At 51.0% G+C, this 27,292-nt stretch overlaps 1 protein-coding gene across 3 annotated transcripts in view; it reads left to right on the top strand.

Moving 5' to 3' along the window:
- The window catches only part of LOC125950884 (pituitary homeobox homolog Ptx1), a 46,156-nt gene extending 22,969 nt beyond the window's left edge, over positions 1-23,187 (top strand). For all 3 annotated transcript variants that reach the window (XM_049679482.1, XM_049679388.1, XM_049679303.1), the window contains exons 3-5: positions 8,115-8,252; positions 9,057-9,352; positions 22,413-23,187. In XM_049679482.1, the coding sequence (XP_049535439.1) occupies positions 8,115-8,252; positions 9,057-9,352; positions 22,413-23,042 (1,064 nt within the window). In that variant the 3' untranslated portion in view covers positions 23,043-23,187. The remainder of the gene's footprint in view (positions 1-8,114; positions 8,253-9,056; positions 9,353-22,412) is intronic.
- The last annotated feature ends 4,105 nt before the right edge of the window (positions 23,188-27,292 follow it).

Below are 27,292 nucleotides of genomic sequence, written 5' to 3'. Positions count from 1 at the left end.
GGGTTCGCTCCCTGCTGCCTGCTGCCCCGGTTTCCCGGGGGTTGTAGCCAAATAAAATTGGCTTTACCACCCCCCCCCCCCTCGCACCCCGCTCGTCCGTCGGGCGAATCGTCTAATCCTTGCATCGGGGAAGGGCGCGGTCTTCCTTTGGCCTGCCAAGTGAACAAGTCAATAAATGTTGATTCCGTTCGCCCTTTTCCTATCGCTGGTCTACCGCGACCCTCTGGCTGGCTGGCTGGCTGGCTGGCTTGCTAGATAGCTGGCTGCGGTTGGCGAGGGCCGCCAACCCGCCCCGGTGGCCGCGCGCGCGCGCGTGATTGATCGGCTTCAGCCCTTTTTCCTTTCGTGATTATCCAGGACAGGAAAGGAAAACGTTGTCACTATGCTAGTGTGCTTGGCTGTGTGTGCGCGTGTGTGTGTGTGAAATCAAAACCAGATAATTTAGGATGCATTACGCACATGTTTTAATCTTGTCCCTTCTTCCTCCATGCCGAGCAGCAGCAGCAGCAGCAGCAGCAGACCAACCCCCGGGGGTTGCGCCCCTTGCCTTGCCTCTTCCCCTTTTGCTCGGGGTAAGGGCAACTGACGTACCGTCGCTACCGGAGCGAGAGATTGAAACAGATGAGCCAGATTAGCCAGTCAATCTGCCTTTCGTTTTGTTTTTGACTTTTTTCCCGTTTTCCCCCTTCCCCTCGCTCTGGATCGCCGGGCGGTGTGAGCCCCTCGCTTGCTAGGGCCGCCAGGGCCGCCACCGCCGCATCCGCCGCACCATTTTGCAGTTGGTCCCGGCACCGCTTGTACCCGGTCCGGTAAATGCGCAGCGCAAGCGATGATTTGTTTTTGCGGGTGCATAATGATTGGAAAAGAGGGAAAACGAAGCGCGCGGAAGCGGTGAGACGGAAGCAGAAGGGTGGTGGTGTTTTTAGGCGAGGGCATTATTTAATGACAAATCTGTGCGTCGGTAACCTTCTGCCTTATCCTTCTCCTTCCTTCCATCCAATCGTTCTTTTAACGGAGCAAAACACACACACACACACAGCAACACAATCGATCCGCTTCGCACTTCGCCAGCAATAGGCACAGATGAGCAATCGGAAAGCGGTCCACTGGCAAAGACGGCGAAAGAGTTAATGGATCGTAGAAAATCGATAGTTGGTGGTTTTCGCCAAAAAAGGGCATTTCAAACAATAGCTAGCCTCATTGCTTTGGAAGGTATCAGAAGCAGGATTTGCTATTACAGCAAGGGGTTAGCACTTAGGTGGTACGAAGACAATTTGGGGGTGTTTGATGTGTGTTTTGGGTTTTGTGGCTATTTTGTTTAGGTACCAGGTGTATGCATATAAAACCGCCTTTTTTTGTCAGAAAAAAACGTTTATTCTGCGAAAATGGAAAAACTCTTATTCTTCAAACAAATGGCAATAGTTAGCTATACATTTTTCCTATCTTTTAGGCAATTTACAGATGCTTCCCAAAAAACAAGTCGGTATTTTGTATGAAACCAATCACAGAACCATTTTTTCAAACTTTTGTAAGAATGGAAGCACTGCTCGGCCAGTATCTGTCCCAACGATGCAAATGAGTGTTGATTCGATAGAGCAGAGTCTGGTGAGTTAGCTGCAAGCGATAAATGATCCCAATTGAGGTCTTGTATAGTCTTCTTGGCCGGTTTTCCGCGGTGTGGCGGAGCATTTTCATCGAGCAAAATCGGTCTGTTTTATCAATTTCGATATTCCGGTCGATTTATGCGGATTTCACGATCTAAATCGATAGAGTGTTGCTTGTATAGCTCGCTAATAACCCTTTCGCCCAATACGGCATGCAATTCGGTGTCTTCTAACGTTTTTGGTAGTTTCTCGCGATTCACGTTTGTCACATCAAAATCGCCATTTTAAAATTTTTAAAACCACTCTTTGCACTGTATTTTATGAAGAGCATGCTCACCGTAAGCTTCGATAAGCATTTGATGCAATTCTATCGCCTAGTTTTGAAAATAGAGGCAACAAATGAACGATGTCCGCATTTTGCAGTTTTCAAGGACGGAACTTGCCATTTTGATTAACAGATGCCGAAAAAACAAAATGAAACATTGAGAACGGTTCTACGGTTCCATTTGGCATATATATCGCTATAAAAACACGGAGGGCGGTTTCATATGCATACACCTGGTATATAGTAAATGAATGAATGTAAATGACACGAAAGAGATTCGGTTGAGGTCACTAGACAAGCAGAAACATCTCATCAATGGATGAAGAACAAGAAACAGGTCCTAAAAGTAAACAACAAAAAACTTAACCGCTTAACGTTGGTCAGAAGACCATCGCCAGTCAAACAAGAAATCAAATGCAATATCGATAGCGACAATTTGGACTATCTAAAAACGATTGTGGTATAAGGGATGGGACTCATCAGCATCAGTCACCAACAGTCGCTTGTTCGCTGAGACTCTGAAGTGGAGCTTGCTGCTTTACTTTTCCTATTTTTCCCAAGTTTGCGTTTTTGTGCTTGTTGTTGCTAATCGTGGGCATTACGTTCGGGCAAGGTACACGACAAGGAGAGAGAGAGAGAGAGAGTCGCTTGCCCTGGTTGTGCCTGGGGTTTATTGCGCGGATCTCCCCGCCACCGACCGCCACATGCTACAAACACCTTGCCCCAGAATTTCACTTATGGTTGGGGAAGAGGAAAAGAGAGGAGAGGGGAAGCAGGGTGTCAGTTGAAATGCATAGTGCACCATAGTGGATGCACATCCGCTCCGCTCCTACAGCTAGCAACAAGCTACAATGCACCGGGCGCACCGACCTGACCATATGTGCTGTGTGTGTGTGTGTGTAGTGCTTGTGTAGCCAGCCAGAAGAGCTGCCATAAATTGAGTGCAATTTCCCCCCCCACACCGCACCGCAATCTACACACACACACACACACACACACATGTCACACCGGCACACCGGTTGTTTTTCAATTTGCAGTCAACCATCCACGGTGCCACGTGAAGCCACCCTCAAACCCAAGGGAAGGTGGTGGTGGTGGGCTGTAAAAATGGCAATTGAGGCGACGGTATTCGCGGTTTCCAGGCCAGGCCAGGGCAGGCCCCATGCCGGGTGTGCCAGGTGAAATTGTTGCCATAGATAGTGCTCCACGTGCGTGCGTGTGTGTGTGTGTGTGTGCTTTTGCTCACTATCGCTGACGCTCGGTGGTTACTAACCCAAGGTTTGTCGACGACGACGACTGACGAGAGGCTGACAGTGTTGTGATGTGTCGCGATGTTTGATCAACAGCTCTCTCTCTCTCATCCTAATCCAAACTCGAACTCAAACCCCGTGCGCTATGACTCGGCCACCGCCCTTCCTCTCGTCCTCCCTCTCTCCACTGATCTTCCTCCTCCTCCTTCTTTCCTGTTCCTGTCGATTCATTTGTTTCCAGATCCCGCTAGCGCTGGCTTCCGAGTTACGCCGACCGACAGCTCCCCAAAAATGGAGCTGGGGGAGGAGGGGGCCGGAGATATATTAGCGGAAGGGGAGGGTGGGGAGGGGGGGATTCGTAGCGTCCTAGGGTCGTAAACCAGGTGACGGTGACCGCACAAAGCCAGCAACAATAAAAAGCGAATAGGCAAACAGCCGAATCCGTGCGATAAAATGGAGGAAAATAAAACGGAATAGGTCCGACCGACCGACCGACCGGCGGTACCGACGGACCTACAGCTTGCCGGCTGGTTCACGCATCGCGCTATAGCCGGTCGATCGCGTTGTGTGTGCGTGTGTGATGTGGCATTTATTTTTACTGCACACCTCCGGGCCCTCTCGACTCGACTCGAAATGTGTGGCATCCTTATCCTGGTCTTAATCCAACATTTCCTTGTGTCTTGGTGCATGGGTGAAGCGGAAGAGATGGACCAAAAACAAAAAAAAAACAACCGCCCGGGAGAACACAGACAGTGGGTGGATGAGAAAAGGGAGGGCGAAGAAGATGAAGTAGAATATACGAGGAAAAGGAGAGAAAGTAGAAGAAGAAGAAAAGGAGAAAGGAGGAAGACGAGGTGGTGCTGCAAGAAAAATCAGAAGAAAACGAGAAGCAGGAGGCCACGTGCCTTACGTGAGCCGTGCTGCCATGCTGAGGACTAATCCCCAGGAAGTCATCTAACAGCGACAGTGAGCGTAGACATGGACAGGGCCGCCGGGTTTTTACGCCGAGCGGGGCCGAGGGATTAGTGGGGATCGCGATCTCGACCGGTGACTCGACTCGACGACTCCGCGACGACGCGACGAGCGTTTTGGGGCAAACGGCAACTGCAACGCCTAGTTGGCGGAGTTGACGTTTAGCTGCTTGCTTTGATGCATTGCATCTGTTTCCATCCGGACCGGGCCGGGCCGGGCCGGGCCGGGCCGGGCCTGGGGAGGGTAATGGCTCATTATTCACAAGGCCTAATTTGACCTGCAGCCTGCACCCTGCGTCCGTCCGTCTGCCTGTGCCTCGTCGTCGACGTCGAGCAGCGCGCAACATGGCGGCGCGGCGACTCTCAGGCTCGTTCTTCCAAAGGAGTCTTATCGGTCGAGTCGAGGCCAGCCACCAAAAACCGTGGCCGTGGAAGATCCGTCGCGCTAGTAAGTGTCGCGTCCCGTGCCGACCTACAACGGTGTCGGTTTACACATTCTTTCCCAACCTCGCAATTGAGCGTATCCGTAATGTGAGCTACACGATATATACAACCCCCGGCAAAAGTTCGTAAGGTCGTGGGTCTCCGGCGACAAGGTCGGCCTGCTGCTTCGGAAGGTTCAACTTACTAGCCTCTGTGCACGGTGCGGAGAATTCGAGAAGTCCTCGAAACCACGGTGGCAGGTTGCAGGACTCGACTCGACTCGTCGTGTGACCGGCAACAGACAAATGTCTAATTCGTTAATTGTTCCCGAGTTCCCAAGAAATGCTCCTTTCCTGGTGAGAGGCGGAATCCAAATCGTTGGTGTGTCATACACGCGTCTGAACTGCTGCTACTGCTACTACTGCTACTGCTCCTGATGATGTTGTTGCTGATGAGGCGAAAAAAAAGGGGTCCTCCATGTCCTCGAAGGATGACACCGAATGCAAGAGCAATAAAAACAACGGCAACAACTCGCGTGTGTGCTCGCGTGATTTTTTTTTATTGGCAGTCCACAATACAATGTGGACAAAGCGGGAATTGGGAATAACATTGAAGCTCGGTGCAAGAATTTATGGGTCCTCCTCCCCCGCTCGCGTTGCCAACCCATTTTCGCCATTTTGGCATTCCAACAACAGCAACAACAACTAGAACAGTAATAGACATCTCGCCCCATCCGTGTGTGTGTGCGGGATGCATTTTTGATGTTTTGTCGGGGCTTTTTTGTTTTGTTTTACGCGAAAATGTCCGAAGGGCTCTTCAGCGATCAGCGTCCAGTGTCAGGGAAGCAACCGGGAAAGACCCCGGGGGCACACTATATGCGAACATAAAGCGTAGAGAGAGAGAGAGAGAGAGAGAAGGAGTAAAAACAGATGCAAAAACATAAGAATCTTTGTATGCTCTCACTCATGCAGGGCAGGCGAGGGATGGGTGGAGGGTGTACACAACAGGGTGTTAACATGAACCCATGAATGGTGTGTGCGCGTGTGTGTGTGTGTGTGTGTGGTTCATGTTCCCGGGAACGAAAAAAAAACCGATTTTCGGATGCGGTACGCTACTGCTGTCAGAACCAGCAGCCAGAGTTCAGTCAGAACAGCGTCCGCCTGTTCCCCGCTCCCCGCTCCCTCTCTGCACACACCCCCCCTTCCCCCGCCCGGCCATCACTTTACCCCCGGACCCATAATTTATGTGGCCTGAAACCCCATAAAACTATCAATAAATTATTTTGATGCTTTAACACCCCTTTTTCGGGGTGCCCCTGCCCTCGGATCCTCCCTTCCTCCCTGCCGCGTTTCTCGACAGCTCCCGGCAGATCGGGCCGCTGGAAGCTGTCTTTCGCTGACCTCCGGATTCCGCTGCGGTTTTCGGTTTCGCGGCACAACGACCATGTGTGTGTGGGTGTGTGTGTGTGTGGGTGTGTGGGTGTGTAGCAATGACCGGACAGCCGACCGTGAGCCGGGAATAGCTCATTTTCGGTCGGTTGTAGCGCGGTTGAGTTGCGCTTTCGTTCCGTTGCTCTCTTTCACCCTCTCTTCCACCTCCTCCTTCTCCTTCAATGTCCGGCGTGTGGTTTAGCACACATGAGTGTGGTGAGCCCACCTGAGTGTGGTTGCAGATGTTGGTATGCGTGTGTGTGTGTGTGTGTGTGTGCGCTACATGCTAGAGTGGCCAGGACCTCATCACGAAAACGTCCAGAAACAGAGGGCGCTGACCTCAGGCGCGACAATGTGATGACATGTGACGTGTGGTATCGAACCGATACCGCTGCACGCTCTCTCTCTCTCTCTCTCTCTCACTTTTTTTTTCTTTCTCACACACACAAAAACTTATCATATTTTCCTTGTTCATCTAATGCATTGAATTGAGTTCGACGGATGAGCATAATTTGCACGGCATAATTATTTCGAGAAACATTCTCGATGATCTTGGTATTGGAATTGGAATTCGGGATCAGGGAGTCCCGCGATACTGATTGCAGCCAATCAGCATGCTTTCTAGGTACAACATTTGGTACAGTTGCTCCAGGAAAATCCTTTTCAATACTACTTAACTTAAGGCCGGGCTAAGGTATTACAAAAAGGCTCAGTTTGATTTTTTTTGTTTTTAGAAAAAACATTTAGTTTTATTCTGCGAATGCCATTAAGGGTTACCACTTTTGGCGAACATTTGGCCGTAATTTGGGGAAAATTAGTTAAAAAAATCGTCGGTATGCAGTTTGTCAAGGCGTAGCAGTGAACATGTTTCCCTTGTTTGCAGTTTGCTCATCGTAGCGTTCTGCTGCATCATGATACATACTACTGTGTCCAAAAACTAAGGTGACATTGGATGAAAGTTTCTTAATTTTTCTTCCAAATCAATTTTATTGCCATTAAAGTAATCCCTCCCAGACACAATGCACTTAGGCCGACGAATTTTCCAGTTTTCCAAACACACGAAAATATCGTCTTTAGGAATGGCCTTCAGCACCTTTTTCGCAGCGGCTTGAATCTGCTCTATCGTGTCAAAACAGTGTCCCCGAAACGAAATTTTGGGCTTGTCTAATAGCCAGAAGCCAAATGTAATCAAATCAGGCGGATACGATTTTATTGGAACGATATTAGTGAAAATTTTGGCAAAAAAGGCACAAAAAAACAACGAAGTTTGAGAGGTTTGAGGTGCATTATCGTGATCGAACACTGACGCGCTTGAGATGAAAAACATCCTTCCAAATGTAATTAGCGGATATGTTTGATATGCCAATATCATCAGCAAAGTCTCTTGTTGTTAATCAACGGTTTTCCAACATCAAATCTTTGATTTTTTGAACGTGAGCTGCATCGATTGTCGTTGGTGGTCGTCTTGAGTGTTCTTCCTCTTCAAAACGTTCCCGACCCTCCTGGAAGTCTTTGCACCACCTGTAAATAATTTTTTTTTGACATAGTATTGTCACCAAGGAGTTTCTGTACCATTGGCATTGGTGTATCCGCAACAGAAAAAATATTGTTAATGCAAATTCTTTGCTTAAAAACAGTCAAAATGGCGAAAAACGAAGAATGCACTTTTAGCAGTTTCCCAAAAATAATACGTATCTCAAACACTAGTGAATATTTTGACGTGAAATTTGCCATGGTTGTCAATAACATTGCTGACAACCTACAAAAAATACAAAATTAAAGATATCCATTTACGCGGGCAATTTGGACACCGTGTCACCTTACTTTTTGGACACAGTAGTATACAAATCCAATATTCATTTGTTAGATTATAAGTTTAGACCAGGCGTCGTTGTCATAGTACGATGATAGTGATTCATTTTTCGATTTTTAATAGCTTTTTAGTATTGAATTTCTACATCTGAACATACATTTTCGATGCATTGCTTACTCCAGATGTGTTCTGTTCCCCGCTAGTCGACTCGGAAAATCAAGAACCGAGAATCGATACTCATCTACATCTCATATGTTTTCATCTATCTTCTCTCTCTTCTCTCTCTTTCTGCGTCTAGTTTGGGCCGAGACAGGCGACTTTCGTGATAACAGCCACGGTGCAATGACGGCCGTCAGCAGTATGGACCACTCGCAGCTGGGCTTCCAGACGTCCGCATCGGCGCGCAACCGAAGCTCACGGGATCGGAAGAACGATGGTGAGTAGTGGTGGTAGTTGTGGCGGTGGTGGTGGTGAACGGTAGTAGTGCAGTGCAGTGCCAAACACTTCGTCAATTGCGCAATGCACCCGAACCCACCGGTCGTGGTCCGGTCCGGTGGCCCGCTCAGGCCCAGATAAACGCCAGAGAGGGTGGAGAGGGAGGAAGGGAGGGAGGAAGGGAGGGTGAGGCCCTCTCGCAACAAAAAAAAACTCTCCCACGGACACTTTCGATAAGGGAAGGAAGGGGGTGAGGGGAGGGTATCTAGATTGATTGGTGGTGCCACGACACCAGAGAGAGAGACACAAGCGGAAGCCAAGACCACCTCGCCCCTCCCCCTCACCCCCCCAACACCCCCTTGTGCGCCATCACGCCATTTATCATCGATCGGCTTTTCCTTTTGGTGTCGGTGGTGATTACCGCGGGTCGGTGGTAAGGTCGGGGCATATGTTTTTGGTAACTTCTTCCAACTCCAAGTCAACGCTCCACCCCCTCTCCCCTTTTCCCTCTCCTCTCTCTCTCTTTCCATATTCTCCTAGATAAGGGCTTGAAATTTGCACCACACTCCAAAGAGACGGGGAGGTGGGGGGAAAGGGCAACGTGATATCACTCGCACACACACACACACCCCACCCGGTGCCCGATAAACATGCAAAGTGAGCCCGGTGAGCGGCGCGCCCCCCGGGGTGGGACCCCGGGACCATTTGCATTTTCGATTTTCACTACTAATACTACGACTCGGGGGGATGGGCCTGATTGACAAAGTTATAATTGATTTGTTGTTTCTTCTCCAACCAACGGCAGTATCCCGCAGCATCAGTGAGGCGTCGGTCAAGACGGAAAGTCTGAGCAGCGTGCTGGCGCACGAGGACGCGACGAGCGGGGGTACGGGGGCGCCCGGTGGTACCACGATCCAGCAGGACGGTACCGACGGTACGAAGAACGACAAGAAGAACAAGCGGCAACGCCGCCAGCGGACCCACTTCACCTCGCAGCAGCTGCACGAGCTGGAGCAAACGTTCAGCCGGAACCGCTACCCGGACATGTCGACCCGGGAGGAGATCGCCATGTGGACGAACCTGACGGAGGCGCGCGTACGGGTAAGTTTTGGGTCATGCGTGTCACACACACAGGCGCGCACACACAGCAAGGAGCACGGTCGACGCTACAGCTGAACCTGTCAAGCGCTTTTCCCGCGCACTGTCACTCGGAGGCTGTGGACGTTGTGGAACACGTCCGTGCGGAGGGGGGGAGGAACGCGACGTCCCCGGCGGTCTCTACCTCCAAACCAAACCAAATACCAAGCTGTGTGTGTGTGTGTGTGCGTGATAAACGATTTCGATGTAATAGTTTTATTATTATTACCGTTTATAAAAACGAGCGCGAGAGAAATGAGGAAGGGTGGGGGATGCGAAGGGAGAAACAGATGCCTGCTCCTCCCGCGCCCACCCCTACCAAGGCAGGAAGGGTAGTGGCTTCGAATTGTGGTCGGAGTATTGAGCGCAAAATCAGCATTTCACCGAAACACCGAAAGGAGGGTAGGAAGGAAGGGGGTGTGGTGGGTAGGGAAGTTCGGGTTAATGGTGATAAAATTGTAATTTTATGCGACAGCAGTTCAGCAGCAACAGCAGCAGCAGCAGCAGCAGCAGCAAAACCCCCGTTTACCCGTTCTCCCTTATTTGATTATCGGAAGGGAAGGAAGGCCACACACACACACACACAGACACAGACACACAGTGGGAGATCTTCTGGCTGCCACCCACATAGCTTCAGCCAAAGCAGCCGGAGCCAAACGACATTCCAAATCATTGTTTGCCATCCCGGTGCCGGAGGAGTAGTTTCTGCCCCGAAAAGGGGGTTGTAGGGGGTGGGTGGTTGGGTGGGTGCTACCAGGATATAATAATGCCCTATCGGGCGTAGGGCTTACTGATGCTTGCGAACGAAATCCCGAAACTCCTCCCGGGGCCACTCCCCCTAGGAGGCCGAGGACCATCCAACACAAACGGCAACAAAAGCAACAAAAGCAACAACAACAGCAACAACCATCCCACGAGGGAAGGGACCGGTCCCGGGACCCGGGATCCGGGATGTTTTTGTTCCCCGGGCCTTCCCCCTTCCGGGTGGGCGCGCGCGAGACACAGCGGGTGGTCTTGGTATATTACTTACCACCTTTTGGGTGTCGTTTGACTTTTCGGCAACCCTGGTCTCGTGTGTGCTCGTGTGTGTGTGTGTGTGTGTGCGCGTGTGTTTCGGAAATAGTTGAGCCTGATGTGAGTATTATTGTGTAACATCCACACTGTATGTATCGTGCAACAAGGAAAGGGCGAGGAGGGGAACAGCAAAAGAGGAAATACTTTTTAATGAAGTCACCCACTGTGCAGGATACGTCTGACGACGACGACGACAGGCGCTTAGCTGGTCCATTACCTCCCTGGCTGGCTGGCTGGCTGGCTGGCTGGCCTGACCCCATGGCAGCCCAGAGGCGTAATATTGGACTGCATACGGTCCCGGGACCTCCAGGATCTCCAGGGAGAGTAATTGTTTTGGACAAAAACACTTTCGGAATCCGCACTCCTTGCAGTGCCGATGTTCGGTCCTCAAGAGGTCAGCACACAGCCGACATTCCACGGGGCCAAGGATTTTAGCTGCTTTTTGTTGTGAATGCTACTGCTGCTGCTGCTGCTGCTATTGTAGTACCATACACACAGCACAGTAAAAGCCTACACAAGTCGCTTAAAACGCGCTGAGGCCTTTGTTGCTGGCTGGCGATTTGCTGACTACTGCTGCCGGTCAATAACCCAGCCCCAGTATCCTTGTGCCACGTGAAGCCGTGAAACCGTGAAGCGTTCATTTCCTTCATTCGGGGGGAGGGAAGACAAAACGGGTCTCGATGTCGTTGACCTCTCTGGCTGTCTCTCTCTCTCTCTTTCTCTGACGCAGCAGCGCGCTGTGCAAGGACTAGGAATAAATCATTTTCCTCATTTCCTGTTGGAGCCCTGTTGTTGTTGTTGTTGTTGTTGTGAAGGCGCGGTGCGGTGCTGTGCGGCGCTGCGGTTGTTACTGTCAAGCTCTCTCTTCCTCTCTCTCTCTCTCTACCTCTCTATCTCTCTCGTTCCCTCACCAAACGCCTCCCAAAAGTATGGCCCCACAATCACTGCCAAAATCCGCAACACCCGCAAAGAAGGCCTGCTGGTGTATGTGTGTGTGTGTGTGTGTGTGTGTGTGTTAGCCCACCCAAAGGCCAGTGTCCCCTGGCTCCCCGACACTTGACGCATTTAATAATAATGGGTTTTTTGGGGAGGGGGCAGAAGGCGCCACACACGGGGGACTGCATGAGAGAGAGAGAGCGAGAGAGAGAGAGAGAGAGAGAGAGAGAGAGAGAGAGAGAGAGAGAGAGAGAGAAAGCACGCGCCAGTCCTGCTGCTGCTGCTGCTGCCATTTGCTCGAAAACCGGAATCTGGTGCCCGGAAAAGCCATTATTCGGCTAAGTAGGCGAGATTTCGGACCAACTTCCGGGGACATGCCGGCCTTGGGCACATGGGGGGAGGGTGCGACAGTGGCCCGAGCAGAAGGCCCGTGAGAGCTGGGCGATGGGATGCTGCGCGGCGCGGTCCGAGGTGCGAGGTGCTGGGATGAACCTGATTTTAATTACTTTTCCACTGGGTGCACCTGGAACACATGAGTTATTGTGCTTTCACCCCCGCAACTCCCGCAACCCCAACCCGCCCTATGGATCGATCATAGGCGTTGTTCCGGTCCCGGGCAGAACCAGAGGCGAACCTTGTTGTCGACTCTCGCTCGGTCTCCAGAACTCCACTCCAGAGGCTTGGTCCAGTTGTTGGCCCATAAGGCAAGTCGCAGAGACGTCGTCCATAGAGAACCTGCGAGGCGCCAGAATCTCAAGCGAGTGTCGAGTGTCTAGTGTGTGTGTAATACCACTGCTGCTGCTGCTGCTGCTGCTGCTACCTACCAATACGATAGGTACGATTGTTACCAACATCTTCCTTGACCGCACAGGTGTGCTCGTTCGTAATCTTCACCATTCGACCAGCACCAGCGGCAGCAGTAGCAGGGGATTGAGTAGTCACTTTCATTACAACATTTCTCAGGTGCAGCTCCTTCTGACTAGATGGCCGTGAGGAGGTCCGTGAGGATGCTGAAGGATTTGTTTCATCTTTTTGAACGATTTATCGTTCGAAGACGACCGACGACGACGCTGTTTCTGTATCTGGTATTGCTTTACACTTTTCTGGCTGGCGGGCAATAATGGCAGCATGACAAGGTTGGCAACATTACCGCCACCACCACCACCAACACCAGCGCGCTCCTGACACTCCAAACTAACGAGTCGAGTGACTCAGGGAGAGTGAACGCGAGAGAGAGGAATATACGGGGGAGGGGGTGGGGGTTAATTAGAGGACCATAAATAAATTCCGCTTCACAAAGCTGCAGCTGTGTCCCGTCCTGTGCGTCGCCATGTGCCTCCAAGTGCTCCAAGACCAAGAGCAGAGTCGAGGCAACGCCACGAGGATTCGTCTCGCATCTCGGCTCGTCCTTACTTGCACTGTGTGTGTGTATGCTGTGCACCTTCCAGGTGCAGGTTCCAATATGACCGCGGCAACTGTGTGTCTGCTGTTTGTGCTGTGGTTGTCTTAAAATCATTCCATCATTCCATGCGGCACACACACAAAGACAGGCTGCAAATTGAATTGATTGTGACGTCACGTCGGGACCGCTTCCGACAACCTATTCGGTGCTCAAGTGCTCTTTTTCACTCTGTACTTGCACGCTAGTTGCTAGTTGCCCCTACTCCTAGGGGCCTACTCGACCCAATAAGTGCCTCCCTCCTTCCTCCCCCGCCGGATTACGGACCGTCCGAAGCATTCCGAATCGACCAAAACAATCCAAAGTCCAAAGTCTCGAAGAAGCCGGCGTCGAATTAGCAAACACTTTGCGATAGGGTGGGGGGGGCAGGGGTAGAGGGAAGCGGGGAGGGACAACCTCAAGTTACTGCGAGTCTCCTGTACTTGTATCTCGAAAGGTATGAAGCCATTTAACAAAAACAAAAAAAAAAAAAGAAACGCTCTTCTCTGTTCCTGTGAGCCTCTTCCAGACGTTTGCGACGTTGCGAATTGCGAACGTGAGCACGTGCACACACACACAGACGCACACACACACGCACACATGTATACGAGCCGTTAGATGGGGCAATTATCATTAGGGGCAAACGCAAATACTCCACAACTGTCTCCAGAGGGGTGTGTGTGTGTGTCTTGTGGTGTAGGATGAAGATCGACTCAATCGACCCGTACACGTAAGACCGTACCTCCGGTAGCTCGGCGGGGAAGGGGGGCCACTTCGGTTTATGGGAATTTGAGGAGCTTGCCCCCTAGACCATACTTGCCGGGGGTCTTCGTCTTGTTGCACTGCTCGGTCCGTAACGGTCCGTGGCCGTGTTGTTGTTGTTGGTAGCAGCAGCAGCAGCAGCAGAAGCATGTCATGTCGTCGTCGTCGTCGTCCGCACTACACGTTCTACGATGCGCACACACACAGACACACAGACACACACACGGTGTCTAGTGCGGGCCCCTCGGGTACCGGCGCTGGTCGCTGGTATAAATAAACGTAACATAATGCTAAAATATACATGCGTAGTCCTTTCAACGGCATAAGGTTAATCCTCACATGATTAAGACAATAAATCTAGGTAGCTTACGCGGGAAGACCGGGAAGACCCCGTAGGTCGGTAGGCACTACTACTCCTGGTACATATATTGCGCCTTCTATACTCTGCTGCTCTGCTCCGTGCTGCTGCTGCTACTGTTAGCGCTGTCTAGTGCGGCTATTTGGTGCAGGGAGCATCCAAAACTGTCGCTGCACTCGCTACTCTCACCGGCTCTTCCGCGTGCCCCTCGGTTGTTGACTATCCACTTATCTCTTTCTCTCTCTCTCTCTCTCTCTCTCTCTCTCTCTCCCTCACTTTTTCTGTCTCGCTTTATTGTTCTCTCCATACCACATCTACATGTACATAACATTTTATACTACCTATGCTCTTATACGCTTTGACCAGTGACCTTTGAGTTCAGTCACTGTTGGTCCCGTGTAGGTTGTTGTAGGTGTAGGCCTTAATGGGCATGTAATATAGGCGCTATACTACTATCCGAGGTATTTCGAGTATAGGCTTGCGCGAGATTCCAAATTCCGTCGTTCCGGCAATTCGGCAAAAGTTTCACTCGGTATAGTACATTGCACGCTTTGTACTCCTGTGTTCATACCCCCTTCTTCCGGGGGGTGATGACAACATGGTCAACATACCTATACCACAGGCCCTGTTGCCTGTTGAATTGGACATTGGGAATGGAGCGACTGGAAGTCGGGCATTTCGAGGAACGGTCCAAAGCTCAGCCAAGGAGCGAAGCCGACCGCAAACCGCAAAACCGTTCAACGGTTTGAATTGATCATTTCGCCGATCGAAAAGCAATTCCTGAATCGGGTGGCGAGTAGTCGTCGTCGTCGTCGTTGTCGTCGTCGTCGTAAATCTACCTAGTTGCTGCAGTACAATCCATCCCATCGACTGCTCCGGCCAGCCGCCAGCCGGTCCGATTGCAGTCAAACTTCTTTTACCGGACCACCGGACCAGGATCCACGGGACCATCTATCACGGGACCAGCCGGCCCCGGGTTGCCCCTTTTGGCAGGCGCACGTGCAAACGTGCGGACAAGCGAACGGGTTAGTCGCTGATCCCCGGTTCACTCCTGAAGACTTCTTCACGGTCCCGGTCAGGGTTCCTCCGGTTTCGGCCCCCGGGAGTCCCCGGGAGGAGCTGCCCCGGGGCGAGATGACCTGTTTATCACCGTAGTAAATCGTCGGTCGGTGGCCATATAAATGGCCACCTGGCTCTTCCGGTCTAGGCGGCCAAACCCGGTAAAGGTAACGCAAACACCAACGCAACCGGCCTGGTCTGCTTCTGGTTCTGGGGTTCTGATTCTGGCAAAACCAAAGGCACCACGAGGAATCGTAAATCTTCCCTTCGACATTCCGACCTTCCGACCTGGCTCTCTGTATGTGTGTGTGTGTGTGGCTGGTGCGGTTCGCGATTAGTGCGGAAAACATTCGGCAACAAAGGGATGGAAGGGCAATGATGTTTGCAGTGCTGTTGTAGCATTGTTTGTTGTCGATGCAGCACTACTGGCACTACCATGCACCACCACTGCATACCCGGCCCCGGGACTGGCGACCAACGGGATAAAGGCTTCACCATGCCGCCCCACACACACACACACACACACACACACACACACACCAAAGCCGTACGGTGGTCATATTTAATTTATCGAACTGCTATGAAATAGAGTCCGTCGAATAGCACCAGGGTTTTGGGTCGGTCTGGTGGTCGGTCCGACGACCCGAAGCCTTGAGACCGAACAAACGAGCAACTCTTCCGTTTTCTGTTTGTCTGTACGTTTGTGTGTGTGTGTGTGTGTGTGGTCGAGCAGTGAACGATGTCGAGGATTTAGCTCGTGTTGGCTCATATTGGCAAACCATTTTTTATTGGCAATAGCATAAACGAATGGTGATGGTATTGTATATGACTTGAACCCCTTCACCCACCCTCCGTTTCCGAGCGAGTCCTTGCGAGCGCGACGGCCTCCGCAATGCAACCGGACCGGACACCGACGTAAATATAAGTCCAATCTGGGATTACCGTGCACAATGCACACACAACAATGGATGCCGTACAACGTGCCCGGTGGAGTCTCGGCATGCCGTTTTGCGCGAGCAGCGAGAGAGATGCAAAGGTGCTGTAATGGGCATGCGACGGGACTGCGTGTCTGCAATACTAGAGGGCGCAACCACCACCACCACCTGGATCCGCTGGTGGCATCGGCATCGTTGATTACGCAGACATGCATTTTCCGGACGCCGGTGCAACGCCCGAGGCCCCCGTTTTTTTTTTTTTTTTTGCAAGGCATTTGTCCCTTTGCTTTGCTAGACACACACAGACACACACACACACAGCGCCAAGCCACGTATGGTAGGGCCTATGTACGCCTATGACCTAGTTGCAGTTGTTGGGACAGTTAACAATGGCGCTAAATCGCGCGCTTGCTTTCAACTTTTACTAACTCTTCTTTCTTCTAAAGTACATTGTCCCACTCGATCGATCAAAACCCTACAGTTGGTCTGTTGATGATTTTGAAGAGAATTTGAAGTGCATTTCCTGTTCAACAATTATATAAAAATTAGGTCCCGGAATTTGTTTTTGCGATTCTACTTAAATATGGCGCCATTTTTGTGGGGGGGAAGGTTCACAGCCTTATATGTAATACCGTTTTAAAGTATAACTAAATACCTTTTAAACAAAATATGTCACTCTTCCAACTATTGACTGTAACATACTTTTTTCTCGAGTTAAAAATGTCGAGTTTTATGCCTAAAAAGTCAATTTTGTGGGAAAGATTAAAAACCTTCTTTCATTTGAAGAAAACGGCTGCTGAAAATTATTGTTTGTGGGTTTAAACTTATGGTGAATAGTGCTGTGACACAAACAAATGTGATAACTGGCATCAATGGTTTAGAAGCCGAGATTTTAACGCTACAGACACAGAACGTTCGGACCAACAAAAAAAAAAGTGAAAAAAATTAAAATTTAAACAGTGTTGTACACTAAACACATCTGGAAACTGGACACATTATTGAACAGAAACCGCTATCAATAATAAATGATCCATTTGGAACGAGCTCTGGCTAGAAAACGTTCAGAATAGGATAACTCGACATGATAAAGTTTTTTTTTTTTGTTATTTTAACGCCCACCCCGTTAAAAGTTTTAAAAGCTGAGGAGCTCTTTCGACATGGAATTCGAAAATTACTCGAAAGATGGAAAAAACGGAAGTAGTGGCCAGCGTTGGGCAGCGTTTGGGTTAATGTAATTATTCGTTAGGTTTTGAATCGTTATTGTCGAGCCAAAACATCGAAGAAAACAAAAAACGAATTCCGGGACCTAATACATACGCGTCGAAAATCGTCGAAATTCGTTGGGTTGGTGGACAACAACCGTTTGTGTTCCCCCCTTCGCCGTGAATGGTGCAACCATTCGAAAATGCACTGCTAGCTACTGCAGTGTGTAATTGCAATTGCATCTCTGCCACAACAGCAACAACAAAGGGCAGCATCCCAGGGGTAGTACCCGTATGATTGGAGGTGAACGAAATTGAAATCCAATTAAACTGTCACTCGTTGTTTTCCCACCGTGGCGCGAGGGGTGGGGGGGATAGGTGGAAGGAATGTCAACGCCGATCAGGAAGTCGATATAATGAGAGCAGAAACGAGAGGAAGAGGAGAATAAAAAAAAGTAGAGTGAGAAAAAGAGAGAGATAGGATGCCCTGCCCGTGTGTCTGGCCGTGTACGTGTGCCTGTCGCATCCAAAGGTCCGCGACTAAACGCGTCCACGACTCACGAGACCAACGGCGAGGTCCACCGGTCGAGTTGTCGGGCGCGCTTCGCATCGATATCACCGCGCGCGCGCGCGCGTTCACCTCGGCACCTCGGTATCTCGGTGACGCACCCCTGGTTTTGCCTCACGCACCTCGTGTTTCTTTTTTTTTTTTGTTAAATGTTATCATCGGAAACCTCTTCTCACACTTATTAATGTTTACACGTGCGATAGCTTATCAAGCGTCAAACGCGGCGCTTTTTGACAAGGCGAGCACGCGGTTGCTGCTGCTGCTGTTGCTGCTGCTGCTGCTGGATGCGCGCCGTACAATGGAAATTGATTTACACGGGTACGCCCGGGGGCCACCAGCCTCACCCCCTGCCAGCCACCCAGCCTGACTTCTGGCCTCCTGACTACACACCGCAGCGCCACATTCTCGTACGCGAACGCCGCTGACGTCGCCACCGCCGCCGCCGCCGCTGCTGCTGACCGCGGTGTGTTTGCTTTGATTTGTTCAACGAGATTAACGCTCGTTTTGAAACTGTTTGTATGCTACTGGAATTTTTGGGCTTCCCTTTTCTCTCTCCCTCTCTGCCCCTCCCCCCGCCACCTTCGCCACCCCTTCCGACCTTCACAAATTATCATCACCCCCCCCCCCCCCCCGCCCTCCCTCTGCTAATGTGCTGCTCGTATGTTCTTTTTGGGGGTTGGTTGATGATTGCCTGGTGCGCGACGGCTGCGAGTGTTGGTTGGACCCGTTTTAGCTCCACCATCACCATGCTGGTTACGCGGAGTTGGGGGGGGCAAAAGAGATAATAATGCCTTCTGTTTGCATTAACCATCGTGTTCCGTCTTCCGAGTCCGAGTCGCCCCAAACGTGCGTGACGTGCAGCCCTCTTCTGGAGCGACAGGAAGCGAAAGCAGCAGCTAGTATCAGCAGCAGCAGCAGCGGATCACGCGTCGAAAAATTTTTGCTTGAGTTTTTACTTCTTCGAGAGTTATCTTCAACAATTATCCTCGAGAGATACCAAGTACCGGGGACCAAAAACAGATATCGGATACCAGATACACATTTTATAAACTGACTAACAGTTAAGTGCTGTTAGTGCTCATTAAGCAATTGTGAGAAACAACTGTTGCCGCTAGTATATTAGGTCCCGAAATTAGTTTTTTTTTGTTTCAATTTTTTGGCACAACAATCCCATTTATATTCAAAACCTAAAGAATAATACATTACTGCATACATTAATCGCTGGCCACTGCTTTTTTCCATCTTTCGAATAACTTTCGAATTCCATGTCGAGGTCCAATTCCATTAAATCTTTTCTTTTCATAGTTTTTTTCCGCTTCTAAACCTTTGCAGCTAGCTTTCACATTTGTTACATGTTCACCATAAAATTAAAGCAAAAAACGGTAACTTTTCGCAGCCGGTTTGTTCAAATGAAAGAAGTTTTTTGAACTTTCCCACAAAATTGACTTTCCAGGCACAAAACTCGACATTTTTAACTCGAGAAAAAAGTATGTTGCAGTTAATATTAAGAGCAGTCACTTATTGCGGTTTAAAGGTATTTAGTTATACTACTTTGTCCAAACTAAGGTGACATGGTGTCCAAATTGCCCGTGTAAATGGATATCTTCAATTTTTTATTTTTTATAGGTATCAGCTCTGTTATTGACAACCATGGCAAATTTCACGTCAAAATATTCACTAGTGTTTGAGATACGTATTTTTTTGTGCGCTGCTAAAAGTGCATTCTTCGTTATTCTCCATGTAGCAAATTTCTAAGCAAAGAATTTGCATTAAAAATATTTTTTCTGCTGCAAATATACCAATGCGAATGGTACAGAATGCCTTTAGTGACAATACTACGTCAAAAAAAAAATTTACAGTTGATGGAAAGACTTCCAGGAGGGTCGGGAACGTTTTGAAGAGGAAGAACGCCCTGGACGACCACCAACGACAATCGATGCAGCTCATTTCCAAAAAATCAAAGATTTGGTGTTGGAACCGTCGATTAATAACAAGAGACTTTACTGATGATATTGGCATATCAAACATATACGCTAATTACATTTGGAAGGATGTTTTTCATCTCAAGCGCGTCAGCGCTCGATCACGATAATGCACCATCTCAAACTTCGTTGGTTTTCTGTGACTTTTTTGCCAATATTTTCACTAACATCGTTCCAATAAAACCGTATACGCCTGATTTGGTAACATTTAGCTTCTGGCTGTTAGACAAGCCCAAAATTTCGTTCCGGGGACACTGTTTTGACACGATAGAGCAGATTCAAGCCGCTGCGAAAAAGGTGCTGAAGGCCATTCCTAAAGACGACATTTTCGTGTGTTTAGAAAACTGGAAAATTCGTCCGCATAAGTGCATTGTGTCTGGGAGGGATTGCATTGATGGCAAAAAAAATGATTTGGAAGAAAAATTAAGGAACTTTCAAAATACATCCAATGTCACCTTATTTTTTGGACACAGTAGTACTTCTAAACAGTATAACATATAGGCTGTGAACCTTCCCCAAAAAAGTGGCGCCATCTGTTAGCAGAATCGGAAAAACAAATTCCGGGAACTAATACAAGAAGCTAGCGCAAGAAATTAATGTGTGTATGAGAGACGCGAAGGAGGTCAGGAGTATCGATCGCAAATGATTCCTTTCGGTCTTTGAGACCTAAGGTCCGATAAGGCTCCACATTGAGCACCACTCACTAGAGTGGGCAGTTTTATCTCCTGGACATTCCCAAACCATCTCCTGGATCGCCTGGAAGGAACCCCAAAACACTTGAAACGGTTAACAGATACCAAGCGAACGCCTTAGTAACATCGATCCCCCCAGGTTGTGATCCTCCTGAACCACCTCGTCGGGATCCGGAATGTTGTTATGTCGAAAAAGGGCCCAATCAGTTTCCAAGGGTACTGTGGTGTACACGTGAAGTGCTCACTCGAAATGCGCCGCGACTATCGAAGACTTCTCCGCCATCAGCCGTCAGGCGCTACAATGTCACAAACTGCACTGTGTACCTTGCCCCTTGCTGCAACTGACTGCCATCTTCTTGATAGTAAGTGCCCTGTAGTTAACAAGCACTCCAGCTCTAGGCTACATTCACTCCATTCCAGACTCGATAGACACGAGAGAGAGAGAGAGAAACCATTTTGTTTGTCCCATAGGTGATGGTCTGTTCCGTCTGTGGTAATGTTGCTTCCATGCCAAAAAAAAAAGGAGAAGATAGGACGTTTTCCTTGGGCGCTCCTGGCCACGATTCCCGCGTGCTATATAGCAGTGCTTCCTCGAAACGAAAATCTGGCGATCTGGGGTCTGAACAGCCCCCGGTCCTCGGGTGCAACCGTGAGAACCTCCGGCTCGGCATTAGATGAAGACGTTAGTCACGGCTGTAGTAGCGGCGCGCGCGAACCTAATTGAATTACCTTCGCCTTGGTGGTGGCGTGCTGTCCGTGCTGCTCGACTGTGCGGCATCGATTACACGGCTCATTACACGCCGCGTACGGTGCGCACGGCACCGGCACGGTAACCACGGCCATCATCTCGTCTGCGTTTTTGGGCTTGGCATTGACTAGACTGGTTCGCATTCCTTGCACCGCACCCGAAAATCGTGCCTTGTGCCCCTGCTCTGTGCGCCTGCTGCGCCGCAATCGTTAATCATGGGCACGGATTACGCGCGTAATCCGTTCGGTAAACAGAAAGGTCACTCCCCCGCCTCCCCGGCCCGGACGGAGTTCAGGTCGCGTGCGCACACACACGCTCAGGTCGCGTGCATGTGCGTGGACGGGACGGTGCGGGAAATTGAGCGAAATGAATAGCCCACGACGACGGCAATGACCCGCCACTATAACGCCCCGCGTCTAAACGAGAGTTTAATTTCCTTCCGCAATCTCGACTGGACGCCTTGGGGTGGTGGCGGGATGGTGGGCAGTTTTCTGACACCTCGATGGCGATGGAAGTCGAGGGTTGCGGGCATTCAGGCGGGGGGGTAAGTCTTGCCTTTTTGTCTACACGACCCCGGCGCTCCGGAGAGAACCAAACTCCCGCGATCCGCGAACCCGTGGCGAGTGTATTGGTCTTAGCTTCAGGTGGATTTACGATTGCGAAGGTCCGGGGCGAGATGCCTACGCCCCACATCCACACACACACACACACACACACACACTGCGAGGACAGTGTATTGGATTGAGGGTTTTTCGGGGATGCAGACAACCCGACCGCGGGGAGAAGTAAAATAGGAATTTAGTCAGATTACAGCTAGAGGCCCCAGGCCCTGGACCCAGTCAGGATAACGCTAGACAATGATCAGAACCGAGGAGAGAGAGAGAGAGCGCCATAGTGCTTTCAGTCATATACATATATAACTATATGTGGGGCTGGCTGACTGGCTGGCTGTTGCATAATTCATAGACATGTTCGGTTCGGTTCGAGGTTTAGTACTCTGCATGCTCTCCTATGGTTGTGGAGGGGTTGGATGGGGGGGGGGGGGGGCTTTTACTGTCAACATGGAATGCATGTTCACGTCCTGCATTGAATGCTGCCTCTTCTGCTTTCTCCTTCTCTTCTTCTCGTTACGGAACTGGTGCAGGTCAAATGGCAAATCGATCGATCGAAGTTTCTATCTGTGTGTGTGTGTGTAAATCATAATTTGCGGCAATACTAGCAAGACTCTCTCTTACTCTCTCTTTCTCTCCCTCTCTGTTTTCCTCGTCAGGTATGGTTCAAGAACCGGCGTGCCAAGTGGCGCAAGCGGGAACGCAACCAGATGAATGCGATTGCGGCGGCCGACTTCAAGAACGGTTTCGGGCCCCAGTTCGTGCAGCCGTTCGCCGACACCGACAGCCTGTACTCGTCCTACTCGTACAACAACTGGGCGAAGGTACCGTCGCCGCTCGGTGCGAAGACGTTCCCGTGGACGGTGAACCCGCTCGGTACGTCGATCGTCTCGTCCAACCACCACCAGGGTTCGATCAACTGCTTCAACACGTCGTCCGCGTCGGCGGCGGTGGCGGCCGGTATGGCGGCCGGTACCGGTTCGATGCTGCCGGCCGGCATGGGTACGGCCGGGTTGGGTGCGGGCACGACCGGCGCCACCGGCGTATCGCCGACGCCCTGCCCGTACACGACGCCCACCAACCCGTACATGTATCATCATCGGGCGGCGGCAGCGGCCGCCGCCGAACCGTGCACCGCCATGAGCTCCAGCATCGCGACGCTCCGGCTGAAGGCGAAGCAGCACACGTCCGGTTTCACCAGCCCGTACTCGGCACCGTCGCCGGTGTCGCGCTCCAACTCGGCCGGTCTGTCCGCCTGCCAGTACGCCGGCGTCACCGATACGGTCTGAGACGCGGTCGCAGCCGCCGCCGCAGCCGCCGCAGCCGCAGCAGCCGCCGCCGCCGCCGCTGCCGTCACCACGATCACCGCTGTCACCACCAACACCACCAGCAGCAACCCGTTCGCACCGCTGCTGCTCTCAGCCGTCACGCAGCACCAGCAGCACCAACTGGCAGCACCAATTGCCGCCGGACCGCCGGACTCACCGGAACAGCATTCACCGACGGGAGGGACGGGCTACTACCACGGTCACCACTCCTTTCACCATCACCACCACCAGCAGCAGCAGCATCTGCAGCTGCAGCAGCAACAGCAACAGCAGCAGCAGCAACAACACCAGCAGCAACACCAGCAACACCAGCATCAGCACCAGCAGCAGTCATCCTACCATGCGTACCATCCGGCAACCTCAAACCTCGGCGCCACGCATCCGCTCGAGCTCGTACTGCAAGGTTCCTCCGTCATGGCCGCCGCCGCCTACCATCAACACTACCAGCAGCAGCAGCAGCAACAGGAGTACCAGCACCAGCTACCGATCTCACTGCTCCATCAACAGCAGCAGCAGCAATCGGCCGACGACGAGGACGATGGACAGCTGATGGACGGTGCCGGGACAGGATCGGCGCCGCGCTGCGACTCGGACGTGGACGAGTCGGATGATGTGAAAGGGTAAACGGTGGCACGGGGTCTCAGATCCTTCCTAGTTGGTGCCGCTGGAAACTAGTAGCTAGTAGTAGTAGTAGCAGGCGGCAATTTCCGCGCCCCGAGGAGCCACGCGTCACCTCGCGTCTCTCTCCCCTCCCTTCGGAAAAGCCCGAGCACTACAACCAACCACACAACCACATCCTGTGTCCTCACAGCATTGGCATTACGCACAACATACTCGCTCACACAAGCGCACACACACACTTTTTGGGGGGTTTGTTTGCTTACGTCAATAGCAAGGTACGCGGCGCGCGATCAAACGCGCGACGATCAAAGAGCCGCGTTATTGATGAAGGTAGCCACCGGGCGGTGGTGGTGCCTTCGTTTAAGCCCCACTTTTTTGGGCCCGACCCGGCCTCGGCGGCGGTGGCGCAGGGAGAGCTTGCTTATCAGTCAGTCAGTTCGACAGTTCAGAGGCGGCGACAGTAGCGGCGGCGGCTTCTCTGGATGCGCGCGCGTTTGTGGATGGGATTAGCAGGAGCTGCTGGACACTTTATCGGCAAAGGGGGGGGGGGGGGGGTGCCCGGTGAATCCAATATCTGAACCAAGGGATCCAAGGGCGGGGACCGAGCAGGGGCCGAACCCGGCTGCCCCCTTTTACTCTTCCATTATTTCTTCCCCGGGGCCTTTTTTTCTTTATCAGTTCCCCCAAGTCAGAATGGCGATGGCTGGCTGGCTGGCTGGCTAGCTGGCGAGTGAAAATGTGGCGCAACCAAAATCCAACCAAAGTGCATGCCGCGAGTCCACGTGTGTGTGTTTGTGTGTGTGTGTGTGTGTGAGAGAGAGAGAGAGAGCGCTGTTAGTGGGCTGTGTGTTTTGGGGCCGGTTGTCTCCTAGCTCTCCTCGCCTTCATCCTTAACCCCCTTTTCCCTAGCACCACCCCGCCCCGCTTCCCGAGGTAGTTTTCATCTTTCATTTGCGCGCGCACCCACACCACAACTATTAGAAATGCCTCGAGATCATCTCGATCAGGCTCGAGTGCCGCTCTTCCAACAACTCCCACAACGCACAAGGGGGGAGGGGGATGTAATGAGGGGGTGAGAGCTACGGCGTGCATCGCGCGTGCTAGGGGAGGACTGCGGTGAGTCAGTGGAGGTGAGGGTTGCAAGGTGGTGGGATCGCCACAGCAGAATCACCGATTGATTGAAGCGAAGATTGAAACCTTTGTACTTTTTGCGGAGAGAGAGAGAGAGAGGAATATTAAGTAATATTGATAATAACCCTGATACTAATAATTATTATAGTGAACTAAATAATGGATAACTACTAACGGATAATACGGAACATTTAATGATGGCAGAAGCCGGGCAGCAGCAGCAGCGGCAGCGGCATGCGGAGGAATGCTGTGCCGGGCTTGAGGCTGGAAGAAATTGGGTGAGGAAATGATGATGGTGACAGCGGCTTCGCTGTCGGTCGAAAACGATTAATTATACCCTACCTTTTAATTATTAACATTACGAACGCTAATAATGATAATATTATGAATGCAAACAACACACACGAACAACACACACACACACACACACATACACACTATTGCTAGCCAGTTGATGCACAGATACACGAGCGCATAGGTAGGTGGAATAATAGGTGGGTCTCTCTCTCTCTCTCTCTCTCTCTTTCCCTTTTCTCTGCCTATTGCTTAACAATGCAGAGTGCGCGGCTGCTGGTCAATATTCAAAGGATTTCGATGGTGGTCTAGTCATCTCGCCAAGCGGCACTGTTGTAGTACTACTGCCAGTTGCTCTGCCCGATCTTGAGTGGAGTAAAAAGCGCTGTCGAAGAAGCAAGTAAAGCAAGAAAGTTTGGAAGATATATAGAGAGACGCTCCACACACACAAGCACAAAGGACAGGCGCAAAGACAGGGGTAAAAGCATAAGCTGGGCGAACTCGGATGACGGATAGTCCGTAACCATCATCATGTAAGCAGCGTTGTGATAGTATGTGGCACAGCGCCATTTCTTTTATTATTATTACTATTTTTTGCCTGGAGGCCTCCATTCTATTGGAGGTCTCGCCATTGCGTATGGACCCGATCCTCCAGGTGCAGTTCTCAAATATCGAGTGCTAGAAGTTGGGAAATGTTCTTCCACTTCCAGCTATTCAGTTTAGGACAAAACAGGTTCCACTCGATGGTTCACGAAATATCGGAAGGAACATGATGATTAGGGAACGGGGCAACCCTAGGGCAACAACCCGACAAAAACGCTCATCAGGCTGGCCACAGAAATCCCCCGGAATTCAGAATTTATCTACTTGCCCCGGCAGGGCCCGGGGTTATCAGCAATGATTTCGGAATTCAAATGATGATCGCAATAGATGTGCCCACGCGGGAGGGGGTGGGGGATTGCAAGGACGGACAAGTGCTCCACCTCGAGAGAGAGAGCAAGAGAGAAAGAGAGAAGAGAAAGAGAGAGAGATCGACCATCGCAACGCAGCAGCCAGCAGCAGCAGTAGTAGTAGATGATTTGCTGTTTAACCTGCTGCTGGGTTAATTCCGAACGGGAAGGGTGTAAAAGCGACCCCTGGCAGCATCCCTCGACCAATGAGCTGGCCATGGGGAGCAGCAGCAGCAGCAGCAACAACAGTAGCAGCAGCAATATGGAGTGGAGTGTAGTGTATTGGTGACCAACAACAACTAGCAGAGTGAAATGGCGAACCCGGTCGTCGAGGGTGAGAGTGAGAGCAGCGCGCCCTACACCCTAGCGAAAGAGCGAGAGAATCGTGGCCTCAAAAAAGGGGGAGGGTCGACAGATTCTCTCTCTCTTTCTCGCTCTCTTTCGTTCGCTCGTTCGCTCTATCTCACTCTCTTCCTCTCTCTCTCACACACAATCTTTCTCTCTCTCTCTCTTCCTCTGTCTCTCTCTCGCTCTTGCGCACTCTCGCAGCGTGTTGGTGCGTGCGTGTACGTGCGTGTGCGTGTCGAGAAAGGTTGTGTTAGTGGTGGATCGCATTCGCTCGCTCACTCAGGATGTGCGCCCGTCGTGGGCCGTGGGCCTTTTGGGTTTTGGGAAAACAGAAATAGCAGTTCTAGTTAACCCCCCCCCTCCCCTCCCTTCCGCTTCCGCCCTTCTTCTTCTCCTCCACCACCTCTGCGGTGGCGACGATGAAACCCCAATCATTGCTCATCATTTGCATGTACAGCAGCAGCAGCAGCAGAGCGCCTTGCTTCTTGATCTCAAAAAAAAAAAAAAACAGTCTGAGACAGGCGCATAGGGCCAACGATTTTTGGGTAGAAAAGTATTGATGGAACCACAAGACAAAACCAAACCAAAGCGAAGCAAAGCGAAGCCAAGAAAAAGACTGCAGACTGCTGGTTTTCGTTTCCAGTTTTGTTGTAGTTTTACCTTCCTTTCGGTCACGTGTGTGGGTCACTCTCTCTCTGTGGACAGTTTGTTGTGCGTTGTACGCGAACAATACTGCATGGGAACGAGCTTGCGCAAATTATGGTTGGTCTGTTGGTGAAAAGACACGCGGGCCACGCGCACACACGCCTGAGATCCATAACCTAACAAAAAGTTCTAGTCACTGCTTCCTTCTGTGACGTGGTAGAA

The sequence above is a fragment of the Anopheles darlingi genome, chromosome X (genome assembly GCF_943734745.1).
Source record: "Anopheles darlingi chromosome X, idAnoDarlMG_H_01, whole genome shotgun sequence".
In the NCBI taxonomy this organism is placed as follows: Eukaryota; Metazoa; Arthropoda; class Insecta; order Diptera; family Culicidae; genus Anopheles; species Anopheles darlingi.
Note: the sequence above shows the minus strand (reverse complement) of the source record. Positions and strands in the feature narration are given on the sequence as shown.